This window comes from Plecotus auritus (genome assembly GCF_963455305.1).
Source record: "Plecotus auritus genome assembly, chromosome: 6".
Lineage (NCBI taxonomy): Eukaryota > Metazoa > Chordata > Mammalia > Chiroptera > Vespertilionidae > Plecotus > Plecotus auritus.
In genome coordinates this window covers 80,102,993-80,116,131 of record NC_137773.1, presented here as the reverse complement: position 1 = coordinate 80,116,131, position 13,139 = coordinate 80,102,993, and the positions used below count along the sequence as shown (strand labels likewise).

General features: G+C 39.2%; 1 protein-coding gene across 13 annotated transcripts in view; it reads left to right on the top strand.

Annotated features, from left to right (window-relative positions):
* HMBOX1 (homeobox containing 1) overlaps positions 1–13,139 on the top strand; it is a 199,686-nt gene that overhangs the window by 115,434 nt on the left and 71,113 nt on the right. For all 13 annotated transcript variants that reach the window (XM_080674637.1, XM_080674639.1, XM_080674638.1 and 10 more), the window contains one exon: positions 8,986–9,096. In XM_080674637.1, the coding sequence (XP_080530763.1) occupies positions 8,986–9,096 (111 nt within the window). The remainder of the gene's footprint in view (positions 1–8,985; positions 9,097–13,139) is intronic.

The following is a 13,139-nucleotide window of genomic DNA, read 5'->3' as shown; positions in this document are numbered from 1 at the left end:
CTGTAGGTAATTAACTGTTTTTCTCTTGCTGCTTTTAATATTCTCTTGTTGTCTTTTGCTCTTGGCATTTTAATTATGATGTGTCTTGGTGTGGTCCTCTTTGGATTCCTTTTGTTTGGGGTTCTGTGTGCTTCCTGGACTTGTAAGTCTATTTCTTTCACCAGGTGGGGGAAGTTTTCTGTCATTATTTCTTCCAATAGGTTTTCAGTATCTTGCTCTCTCTCTTCTTCTGGCACTCCCATAATTCTGATGTTGGTACGCTTGAAGTTGTCCCAGAGGCTTCTTACACTATCTTCATCTTTTTAGATTCTTTTTTCTTTTTTTTTTTTTTTTTTTGCTTCTCCAGTTGAGTGTGTTTTGCTTCTTTGTATTTCAAATCTTTGACTTGATTCTTGTGTTCCTCTAGTCTGCTGTTGGGTCTCTGTATAATATTTTTTATTTCAGTCAGTGTATGTTTAATTTCTAGTTGGTCCTTTTTCATATCTTCGAGGGTCTCGTTATATTTATTGGCCTTTTCTAGGATATTCTTGAAGAGCCTTATAACTGGGGTTTTGTATTCTATATCCAATCGTTTGTTTTCCTCCATTTCTTTCGTTTGTGATCTGTTTCTTCGTCTCCCCATTTTTCACTGCTTCCCTGAGTTGTGTGCTAGTTTTCCTATATGGCCCAGTGGGTCGGCCTCCCCAGTTAACCTGAGGTGGACACTCTTGGTGCACCCCTTTGTGGACTGTGTGTACAGCCTTGTTGTAGTTAAGTCTTGATTGTTGTTGGTATCACTGGGAGGAATTGACCTGCAGGCCAGTTGGCTGTGAGGATCAACTGTGTCTACACTGGGAGATTTTCAGTGCTGGAGACAGCCTTATAGGATTAGCCTTGCCAGATTGCAAAAGCCTCTGTGCTCAGCTTGGAAGGGGTGGAGTCTCAAGGCGGGGCAGACAGTCTTGGCTTCCCGTCAATCCTGCCCTTGTGCGCGAGTCTCCAGACCTCTGCCTTCCGCAGTTCTCGAGTCTCCGCCTTACAGTCCAGATTTCCCCCGTAAGAGCGTGGGTCCCCAGGGTCTCACCCGGAACTGCGGTTCAGTGCAGTCGGAACTGGGGTTCAGTGCAGTCAGGAGCTTCTGACTCCCTTCCGCTAGGGAATGCCTGTGGTAACCTCTGCAGTCAGTCTTTGTGCACACTCGCGCCTTCAGACCCCTGCCACCGCGGCTCCCCTGAGTTTCCGAGTCTCGTGTGCCTTTCTCTCTACCTGACAGTCCAAACTCCCCCTGTATGAGCCTGGGTCCACAGGGTTTCCCCCGGAACTGAGGTTCAGTGCAGTCGGAACTGGGGTTCAGTGCAGTCGGGGGCTTCTTTCCCCCTCCCGCCAGAGAAAGCCCGCCAGGCACTCCGCTGCCCTTCCTCTCTGTGCGCGTGTCTCCGACACGTACCTCAGCTCTTTGCCGCTCCTTCTCCGTGAGCTTTCCTCTTTCCTTCTAGTTGTAGAATTTCCACTCAGCCAGCTTTCCTGTGGTTCTGGGTGGTGTCCGTTCTATCTTTTAGTTGTAGTTTTGAAATTGTTGGTGTGGGGCAGCAGTTTAGGTGCTTACCTATGCCACCATCTTTGTTTCCATGTCTCTAGTTTATTTTAAATATTTTTTTTCTTGAGTTAAAATCAGATCAAACTAAATTTAATGCTTTTAATTTCAAAGTTCTGTCTATAGTATCTCATTTTAGTAATTATTTCTACCTATTCTATGTTTACTTTTATGCTTTGAGTGATTTTATGATGGGTGTAGTTATTTCTAAGTGGTAAGGTTTTAGATGGGTTTTTAAAGTTAGCTTTACTCTGAATTTTTCTACTTTGAATTTCTTAGAATTTCTTTTTATAATACGCATGTATTGTGTTTACAAAGAGAAAGTCAGACTCTCAAAATAAGTTTTATAATACTTAGCTATGGTGAGAATGTCTCATGACTATGGGTTAGAGATTATAAGATTTTGGTACAACCTATGGGGGAAAGTCTGGTAGTACCTCTAACAAACTAATGGTATGAATTAAAAATTCTATTCCTGTGAATCATCCCAAAGTATTTATTCATATGCACAAAGATATGCATAGAATGTTCATTGCATCATCATTTATAATAGTAAAACATAAGCACAACTGTAATGTCCAATAATAAATAAATATTTAAGTGGGTTATTGTATAGAATACCATGTAGCCATTAGAATGATGAAGATTTATAATGTACTACATGAGAAAATTCCAAGACATTATGTAAGAAATGCAAGTTATTTATTATGTAGAGAATAACTCTAAATTTGTGTTTCTAAAACAACTAGGTGTGTGTGTGTGTGTGTGTGTGTGTGTGTGTGTGTGTACACATGTTTATGTATTAAATGCATAGGAAAGAGTCTGAAAGGATTCACATCAAGTAAACAAGAATATCTTTACATTAGAGAATAAGAGAAGGGTTGGGGATGAAGAACTTTTTTTTTTTTTCCCATCTGCAGGTTTGTGAGTTATTTTTGTGGAGAATGCATGCATGTGTTTTAACTTAATAATTGTGGGAGGAAAATTGTAGAGATGGCTGCATTTCTCAAGTAGAAAATTGCTTGAAGAAGCACCTTTCACTTTTGCAACTGTAAAATGATCTTCCAATTAAAAAGGATCTTATCATGAGAATTTTGGATCTTAAATGGTTCCAATTGTCCAAACAAAAGAGACTGAGATTACAAGCTGCAGGAATGAGAATTGGAGAAAACATGAAGAGAATTTTAGGAAGGGAAACTTTGGATTTAGTAAGCATTTAAGAGTTGGGGGAAAGAGTAGAGTAGAAGATAAAATTGAGATGGGGGACACTGGAAGAAGAGCAGATTAAAAGGAAGAGGATAATGAGTTAAGTTTATGGTGTTAAAGACTTGTGGGAAATTCTCATGAAGTTAACCAGCAAATGGTTTCAAAAAATAGTCAGGTGCTCTGACATTTAGATAATATTTTAAATCATGATTGTTGATAGTTGAGATGACCAAGAAAGGGTGTATAGAGAGAAGATGCTTAAAGATATAAACCTAGGAACACATCATGTAAGGAGCTAGCATATAATTCCTTAAATTGTATTGGAGAGTTGTACCCAGCATTCCAAGGATGAAGATGATGTGAGTGGTCAGTAAGTAGTGTCACATTCCACAGGAAGTGGAAGGAAGAGGATACATTTTAATGTGTACTATTAGAGACTTTGACAAGAATGGGTAGTGGTGGAGAGCCCTCTAGTGGAAGGGAGCATGGCATTTGAGGAACTAGAAGAAGCCTGATAGAGCTGAAGCTCAGAAAAAAATCTGAATAAGGCTGGCAAAAGGCTTTTTTGGCCTTCCCGTCCAATGTGATCAATTTCTCATTGGAAAAAAATTAATCAGAGGTTAGTTTTAGTCTCAATGTATGAAGGTTATATGTAAATTTTTCTTCTGCCCTGTGAAAGGTTAGAAAAGAGGCTTTGTGAGGAGTTAAAACTTGAGAATATTTTTTCAGGAGTGGGAAATAAGAGGAGAGTTAGGGAAACATTTTTCCCAAGGAGAAACACAGAAACTGATAGTAAAGAGAAGCTGCAAGGCCTTTTGTGACACCAAGCTCACCTGAAGTTCCAAAGGCACCAAGGAGCTCCAGAACGATGAGTTAGAGAACTTGACCTGTAAGCTGCTAACCAAGAAAAATCATTGGAAAAATGTGTTGTACATATTTAATTTTCATAACACTTCTAGAAAAACTACCTGCTTTATTACTTCATTTGTTGTATTTATTATATGAAAACAGGTTAAATTTACAGTGAAGAAGTTCTTTTTTATTTCCTCTCACACAAAAGACTAGACAGAAGGATATTCTTTATTACCTTCTCTCCATTTGTTTTATTAAATTAATAATTATGCATAGAGAAAACCGTGCAGTAACATATATTAACAGATAACATTGTTTACCTCAGAGTGGAACTGCTGAGGAAAGGCTGAAATTAACTTTTTTTTGGTACTTCTTTGTTGTCTAACTTAATTGCAGTATTTATAAAACAACCAGTAAAGTATGTTGTGTTTATAAGGGAAGCCTAAATACATATTTGTAGAATGATTAAAAACACAATATAGAGGTTTACAGTGTAGGAAGTGTGCCACTCTATTTTTGGCTATATATATAAGTTTTCATTACTATACAAGACAGAATGAAGATTATGTAAATATAGATATATTTATAAAACTATATACTTTATTATTTATATCATGGACATCTTGATACATATTCACTTTATTTTCTAAATATTACATAGAATTTTAAAACCTTTTGTCAGGAATTTTTTTTTTAAATTGAAATATATACAGAGAAAAGTGTCTAGCTTAATGACTTTTATAAAGTGAAGACATGCGTATAACCACCATCCAGATCCAGATCAAGAATAGTTCTGATCACTACATAAGCTTTCCTCACACTACCTCCCAGTAATGAACCTGCTTCCTCCTATTTATAGGTAGCCATTCATATAGATAACTAGGGGCCCAGTGCATTAATTCGTGCACCTTGAAAGGAACTGTGGGCTTTGAGGCTGCGGTGGGCACAGGGGCTGGTCTCGGCCCATCCTCCACACCCCCGCCCAGCCCCTCCCACCGTGGCCCCCGATCCCTGGTCCCCTGTCTGCTGGCAGCCCCACTCCTGCCACTGCTGCTCCCACATGCTGATGGTGCCGGCCCCACTCCCACCCACTGATGGCGTTGAGTGATTGGGGCTGGTGCCAGCAGCAGGTGTGAGCAGGGCCGTCTCCGTCAGTGGGTGCAAACAGCGGCTGCTGCCCTGATAGCCCCTCAGGAGCAGGGGGAGGTGGAGAAGCCCTCAGGGGTGATTGGGGCTGGCAGCTGCCACTCAAATCCGCTGATGGCACCAAGCGATTGGGACCGGCGCCAGGCAGGAGTGAGCAGCAGCTCCAGCACTGGCAGTGGGTATGAGCGGGGCCGTCACTGGCAGCTGGTGCAAGCAGCAGCTCCAGTGCTGGCAGCAGGTGTGAGCGCTGGAGCAAAGAATTTTCAGTAACCACCAGAGGCTTGCCCCTATGACAGAGACTGGCGCCCTACCTTAGTCTGGCACCCCCACTCACCTGCTCCACCATCCCACTGCGGCTGACACCCGCCATGTTCCGTGCACACCCACTGGTGGTTAGTGCATGTCATAGCGACCAGTTTTTCGGTTGTTCGGTTGTTCCGCTGTTCGGTCTATTTGCATATTAGGGTTTTATATATATAGATTGTGTCTCTTTTAGTTTTATATAAGTTGAATCATACAGCTGTGTCTAGCTTTTTTATGTGTGTCTGATGGTTTTTGGTCGACATTGTTTTTGTGGGATTTATCCATGTGGTTGCATATTGTAGTAGTTTGTCCTTTTTCTATTTGTATAATAGTCTATAGTAGAATGCATAAGTACCACAATTATGCATTTTCCTGTTGATGGGTGTTTGAGTTGGTTCAAATTGGGGACTATAAGCCTTTTTGTACATGTCTTTTGAACACATTGCTATTGAGCATGCACACATTTCTGTGTGCTATATACTGAGGAAAGAAACTGCTAAGTTGCCCTGGCCGGTATGGCTCAGTTGGAGCATCATCCCATACATCAAAAGGTGGCGGGTTTGATTCCTGGTCAAGGCACATACCCAAGTTTTGGGTTCAATCCCAGTTGGGATGTGTGCAGGAAGAAACAAATCTAAAATCAATTTTTAAAAAGAGGCAAAAGCCCTAGCTGATTTCTTGAGTGGTTAGAGCATTTGCCTGCTGACTGAAGGGTTGCAGGTTCAATTCCAGTCAAAGGTACATCCCTCAGTTGCAGGCTCGATCCCTGGCCCTGGTTGGGGCACATGCAGGAAGCAACCAGTCAATGTTTCTCTCTCTGTCTCTCCCCCTCCCTTACACTCTCTCTAAAAAAATAAAATCAATGGAAAAAATATGCTCACATGAGGAAAAAAGAAACTGCTAGGTCATATGGTATGCATATGGTCAACTTTAGTAGATACTGCCCCATTGTTTCCCAAATGACCCTGACATTTTACCCTCCTGCCAGCAATAAGAGAGTTCCATATGTTCTGTGTCCTTGCCAAAACTTGGTATTGATGGCTTTTTTTTGGCGGGGGGGGGGGGGGGGGGGTTGGTTTTGTTTCTTGGTTGTTGTTTGTTTTTGGTGACTGATTTAGAACATTACTTTTAAAAGTCTGCCCAGTTTTTTATTACATGAGTATACCATAATTTAATCTTTTGATGGCTTTTGCCCTCTTCCTTCACTACCTGGACAGCGCTAAAATCTAGTGGGCTCGGTGTTTGTTCTGTACGATCTGACTGTGTGAGGGAGATCCAATACTGAAAGTAACAGAACTGATATAATCTATTTTTTCTTTAAGAATTTTCCTCAAATTCTCTTTGTTTTGACTAATATGGTACTGATGTGAAGGATCCACATAAAAATGTTTTATTTTGTTGACATGAAAATCAATTTTGACTTCATGGTGGAATCAAAATTCTTTCATGGAGAGAATTCTTTCAATTTGGAATCAAATTCTTTCATGGAGAGAATTCTTCACTCTTGTTTAAAAGTAATGTAATATCTGAATCTGGATTTGTGGTAAAGGCATTGCTAAAGACAGCCAACATTAAATAATTTGCATTCTCTTAGAATAAGCATAGAGTGCTAGCTGCGAGCACCTGCTTCACATAGATCGTCAATCCATTGGAAAACCGCTGTGTGAATTATTTGAGAATGTAATCACTTAGGTTTTAGAAAACTGAATTTCACCCTTAGGAAATGAAAGGTGGTTCCAATCAGAGAACCTTGCTTCACAGCCCAACTTGTCTTTTAACAAAGCTTCCCTCCCCCATTTCCGTAAATTTTCTTCTAACATAGGTTTTTAAAAGTATGAGACTCTAGGGCAGGGGTGGGCAAACTTTTTGACTCGAGGGCCACAATGGGTTCTTAAACTGGACCGGAGGGCCGGAACAAAAGCATGGATGGAGTGTTTGTGTGAACTAATATAAATTCAAAGTAAACATCATTACATAAAAGGGTACGGTCTTTTTTTTTTATTATTTCAATAGTTTTATTCATTTCAAACATTTTAACACCAGCGTTGATGCTAATGTGCAGTGGTGCATGTTAACACAAATGCCCTGTAGCACGCATTTTTACAGGCGCAAGAGGGAGAAGCAAACGCAGCGCAAAATGCATTTGTTTTGCCGCTAACACATGCGGTTAGTGGCCATGGTAGCATTACTGATACCGCATCCGTATCAGCAAAAAAATGCAGCCGCAGCATGGCTAGTGTGACATGTCCTCTATGTGTCTTTTTCCCTGCTGCGCGCGTCCACAGTGGGAAAAAAAACTGCAGTGGATACAAGCCCTAAAAGCTGAAAGTCTTTGTTGTTTTATTAACAAGTCATTGTGATGTACAGAATGTGGGAACAGGAAAAAATTGTGTTTGAGTAGAGCTCTTAATCTTACCTCAGAAAGGCTCTGATACTGTGCCCTCCAGGGGCGTGTCTCCCTACATCACCACGATAACGTGTCTAGATTCCCAGGGTGATGTCGGGGGCGGGGGGGGGGGGGGGATGCGTCCGCGGGCATTACAAGGAGCCTCTGGAAGATTGAGAGGTTGTTCCTTCTACTGAATGGGGGGATATAAATCCGCCCACTCAGAAGAAGGAGCTGCGGCCGTGTTTCCCGACATTGCCATGTTAACACTGCCGCTGGTGAAGGAGAGGAGGGGAGAGCAAGAGAACCCTCTGCTCTTTCGGCTCCGCGGGCCGGATAGAACAGCCCAACGGTCCAGATCCTGCCCGCGGGCCATAGTTTGCCCATGGCTGCTCTAGGGGCTTGCTTTTAATGAGTTAAATATAATCACCAGACCTCCTGCTTCTCATGTTAGAGGGTGTGATTACTTCATGATAACCACTCTTCCTGTTGTGCATTATAGCTTTAAACAGGATGTCACAGGTGGTATTCAGTACTATCCAGTTACCATAAGTAATTCCTCAGGAGAGTTAAGATACTGTTAACCCTCTCTGATAGCTGACTGGTCCTTTAGAAAGTGCCTTATGGACATATAAGACAGTTTCATCTTTCCTATTATTCTTTGCTTTGCCAGTTGTATGTTAAATTATTCATTTTTGGAATAGCTATAATGACCAGAAGGAGCAAGTGATTCTCATACTAGTCAGTTTTAGACATGCTTTTTTACTTTCACATGTGAAGGTTTTCCCCATTTCTAATTAATTGCTGTCAAGAGCTTCTTACTTATAGCTGAAAACTACTGCTTTATATTTTGTTCAGTTTTTTGAAAAGTCTGTTAGAAGACTGTCTTTACCACTTGAGATTTCTTAAGAGGTCATATTGTAGCAGAAGTCTGAAAGTCTTCCAATTCTTAGTTATCTGTACTAATGTTAACGAATCTGAAATGCCTAAATGAATTAACAAGTAAACCAGAAACTTTATTGAAGAGAGTATTTTCAGTGACCTCTTTTTTTTTCCCCAGCCCCTAACTCTTTTATCAGTATCAGTAATTAGTAGCAAAACTTGCTAGCTTGATTTTTTTCTTCTCAATATCTATTAAAAGTTCTAATATTCTAAACCAGGATTGGGGTGGAGGTGGTCCACGGTGGTTGGAGGAACACAAATCTAATCAATTTCTGATAAATAACTATTACTTAGGAATCTCTTCATGTATCTCATATTTATCGACCAGGTTAAGAGATTGATTTTAGAGACCACTTTCAAATCTTGGTTAATAAGATGCTGACCTCTAGTAGATAATTCTGAATATATCCTAGCACATTTAGCCAGCTTTTACCAAGAAGCCCAATATAAGAGTTGTTCAAGTTGCAGCTTTCTTATAAAGAAGAGAATAAAGAACCAGTAACCTTGAACCAAGAAAACCCTCCTTAAGTTCCCTGCAACTTCATTACTTGCAACAGCTGTTTCTCTTTCTACATAGGTATCAGTCAGAGCCGGATCTCTCACTGGCTGTTGCAGCAGGGATCAGACCTGAGTGAGCAGAAGAAAAGGGCATTTTACCGATGGTATCAACTTGAGAAGACAAACCCTGGTAAATATCATTTTCTTTTTTCATTGCATATGAAATGAGACATATGTAATTAATTACTTTATTGAATCCATGTGCTGCCTTGTCTTCACCATGGTAGTTTCAGACTTTACTGTTTTTCTTTTAAAGCCAAAGAACACTCTTAACTGCAAAACCTAAGCCCTATTGTACCAATTTTTAATTTAGTGTCTAATATCTAAGGTTTGTTTCCAGTTTTTTGATATTTCTAACCAGAGTTTGAAAGAAAAGTCATGGTTGTCAGTGGGCGATTTTCTTTTTTTCAACTGTAGGTACACATAAGATTCCATGTCTAGAGTTTTTTTTTTTAATCTTGTTTTAGTTAGTAGTATAAACTTACACTTTCATTTACTCCATGCTATACCTTATCCGATGATCTCTGCTAGTGGTTTTCTATTTCTAATTCTAATTACCTGGGTGGTAAGTGTGTCTTTGGACTTAGGGGGAAGCTGTCCAGATGACTTTGGCAGCAGCAATAGGTTGGAAAGTAGAATAAAATCTTAAGGAAAAAGATCACAAAAGCCTTTGTGTCTGAGGTTGCCAGGGATAGGCAAATTCTAGTACAGAATACTTTTAACAAGTGGTATATGAAGTAAAACCTGAAGTTGTGTGACAGACTATCTCAATCTACACAGAACACAGACTGATGGCAGTGAGCCCGATCTTCAAGTTGACCTTGTGATTGAGCTGTCTTCTGTAATATTACAGCATTAAAGCCTTTACTTACAGACTGAATTACCAGTTGTAATATTGCATATTGAAGACTCTTACCTAATAATAGCATTGGCCCTGAGGCAGAAATAAAGAATATTATAGAGAAATATTTTTCTGTGTGTCTGTGGTAAGATATTTTTCAGAGATCACGTTCTTGACCTGAAAAGCTCAGGCAGGCCAAAACAGAAGAGACCATATTAACCTCTCTGCAGTGAATTTTTTATCTACCTGACCCCCAGTTTCTATTCTGAAATGTTTCAATGTACAGATAAGTTGAAAGACCAACACAGTGAATATCTGTTCACCCTCTTCTTAGATACAGTAATTGTTAACATTTTGCTACATTTGCTTTATTCCTATAAAATAAATTAACTAAAAACTTACATATATGTATGTGTGCATGCATACACATTCTTTAGCATTCATCTCCAATAAAAGAGTAATTGCCTATATAACACAGTACCTATGATCACATCTAAGGAAATTAATAATAATTTGCTGGGGCTGACCAGCAGTCCCTGAACGACAGATGAACAGATTACTCTGACACAGTTTCACTGTGGGGGAGAGGGCTAAGGGACGGCCCAGCTGAAGAAGCCAGGCAGCCTCTATTGCCTGCCTCGTTAGGCTTTTATTGGAATTTTTATCTTTAGATACAATCAGTAGGGTGAGTAATCTTGGGAGGACACGTGTGTTTACATTGTCCTCTAGGCAAGGACATCCAGGGATTAAACATAGGATTCCAGTAGACACCTGGGGGTCTGCACATGCACAGACTTGTTTGGAAAGGTCAAGGAATAATTAGTGGTGCTGCCTTCCACACTCCCCTAAGCCTCCCCTAAGTCGGAATTCCGATAAACAGGGCAGGCGGCCTTCCACACACTTCCCTTTTCTCAGAATGTCCTCCTTACAACTTTCCAAGCCAAGTCTCTTGTGCTCCCCAACAATAATTCCTTAATATCATCTAATATCCAGTCCATATTTACATTTTTCTAGATCTTATAAGAATGTCTTTGGTAGCTTTTTAAAAATTGAATAGTATCTGATTTAGATTGACAAGCTGGAATTGGTTATGTTTGAAGACTCTTAAATCTAGTCACTCAAACTTTTATCATGACAAACTTTTAAAATCATTTAATATAATGTCTCATATTCTGGATTTTTAGTTTTCTCTTATTGTCAATTAACTAATCTCTTTAAGTATTTCCTGTAAATTGGAAGTTAGGATTAGAGGCTTGATTAGATTAGGTTAAACATTTTTGACAAGAAGACTTCATAGATTATTTAGGGAGGGCATGCGTTAATGGCTGCAATTTACTTGGAAATGCATCAAAGTCAAATGGATAGGAAGATGATAAAGAAATGTGATAAAGTTAGTATGTACTGTGTTGTAAAATACTAGATAGTATCAGTACAGATTTTTGCCATAAATTCTTTCATTGTGCTGTATGTTTGAAAATCTTCACAATAAAACATTGGAGCAAAATGCTTTTTAAGTAATGTTTACCTCAATTTACCACATATCCAGAGGTGTATAATGGCAGGTTGTAGCATTATTCATATGCTAAGCTTGATCATTTGTTAAAAGTAGTGATCACCAGGTCTTGTTACAGTTTATAAATAATCTATAGGGTGTAATTTTGCCACTGGATGACTCTCCTCTTCGACTGTTTGCCACTAGTCTTAGCATCCTTTGATGATGCTCCTCTGAATCAATTGCTCCAATGGAGATGGCAAAATGGTGATAGTCTAACATTCTTTCAGCATTTATTAGCTGGCAGTTTTTCTGCAAAGGAATTTCATTTTTAAATATTTTTTCTAATGATATCTAGACATAACAAACTTCTCAAAATAATGACCCTTGTTGCTGCCATTAGTTAAATGTTCTAAATTAGCACATTTCAGTAGAAATACAATGCAAACGACATGTGCAATTTTAAATTATCTAATAACCACGTTTTAAAAGGGGAGAAGAAATAGCTAAACTTAATATATTTTATTTAAGAAATATATGTTATTATTCAGCATTTAATCTTTCTCTTTGTACTGATTCTTTGAAATACAGTATATGTATTACACTTAAAGCACCTATGTCCAATCAGCCACATTTCAAGTGTTGAATAGCCCCATGGGCTAGTGGCTACGGTATAGGACAGCACAGCAGCACTTCAAACTCAGCTTACAGGAATCTTCCCAAAGATAGCACTTCTCCAATAATTCACAGCAGAGCAAATCACATGAAGAGAGACAGAGCTTGGCACTTGTCTGTTTAATTAATAGAGCAGTTTAGGCTGGCTGGTGGCAAGGGTTCAGCTAAGTAAATAAGGAACTGTGCTTGGGGGTTTCATGACCTGGTCACATTCCAGAAATTAGTTACCAGGGAGCACCAGAGAGATTGTCAGGATGTTCCAAAATGAAGAATTTGGAGGGCAAATACTAGTCATTTGTGTTAGGCAGTCGGCCTCCTTAAGAGAAGGAATTTTTGTCACTTGTATTTGGCACTTAGAACAATGCCTAATGTATAATCTTATCACAGTTGGTGGTGCTAAATTTCCACACTGAGATTCAGGGCTGGGCTCCAGTCCCAAGCAGGAACTTAGATACCAGGAAAACAAATTCATTAGAAACAGGAAGGGGAGACCAAGGTGCAGCATTTTTGCAGTTGATCTGATACCACTTCCCACTGCAGAATACTGTTGTTGGAATTCATATTTTAGCACTGAGGTGGATATTGTGTTCTTCTGAAAATTATTGTTTTATTTTTAATCTTAGTTCCTATTTCAGTCTATCTTGGAACCAGAGCTAGGTTCACCCTTCAGCAGGAAATTGGAGAAAATTGGAACTTAGGCATTGAAACAAGAAAAATGGTGAAGGACTAAATCGTTCATCCAGCTGTTGATGAGGAGCTGTTTTCTTTATGGAGATAGTGCCCCTTTTAAGAATAAATTCCCCTAATCATATGCATTTGTTGTTCAATAAAGTTGCATTGCCAACTATCCCTTTTTTCTGGGTGGTTTTTGTTTGTTTGCTTTTTTTGTTTTGGTTTTTAATTTGAAAATCAAATCTATACTGGTTCTGAGTTCTCAAGTTTTCTGTAGGACATAATTTGAAAAATGAGTTCATAATTCAGTTGGTAGTTTTCATTGCATAAACAGTAATTGGATGTTAGCAATTAAAATTTAATTTTAAAGGTTTTATTTGTATTTTAATCTTTATTATAAAAGTTAATATGCTATAGAATTCTTTCTAGATAAGTGCAGTTTTTTCAATTACAGTTGACATACAATATGATATTAATTTCAGGTGTACACTGC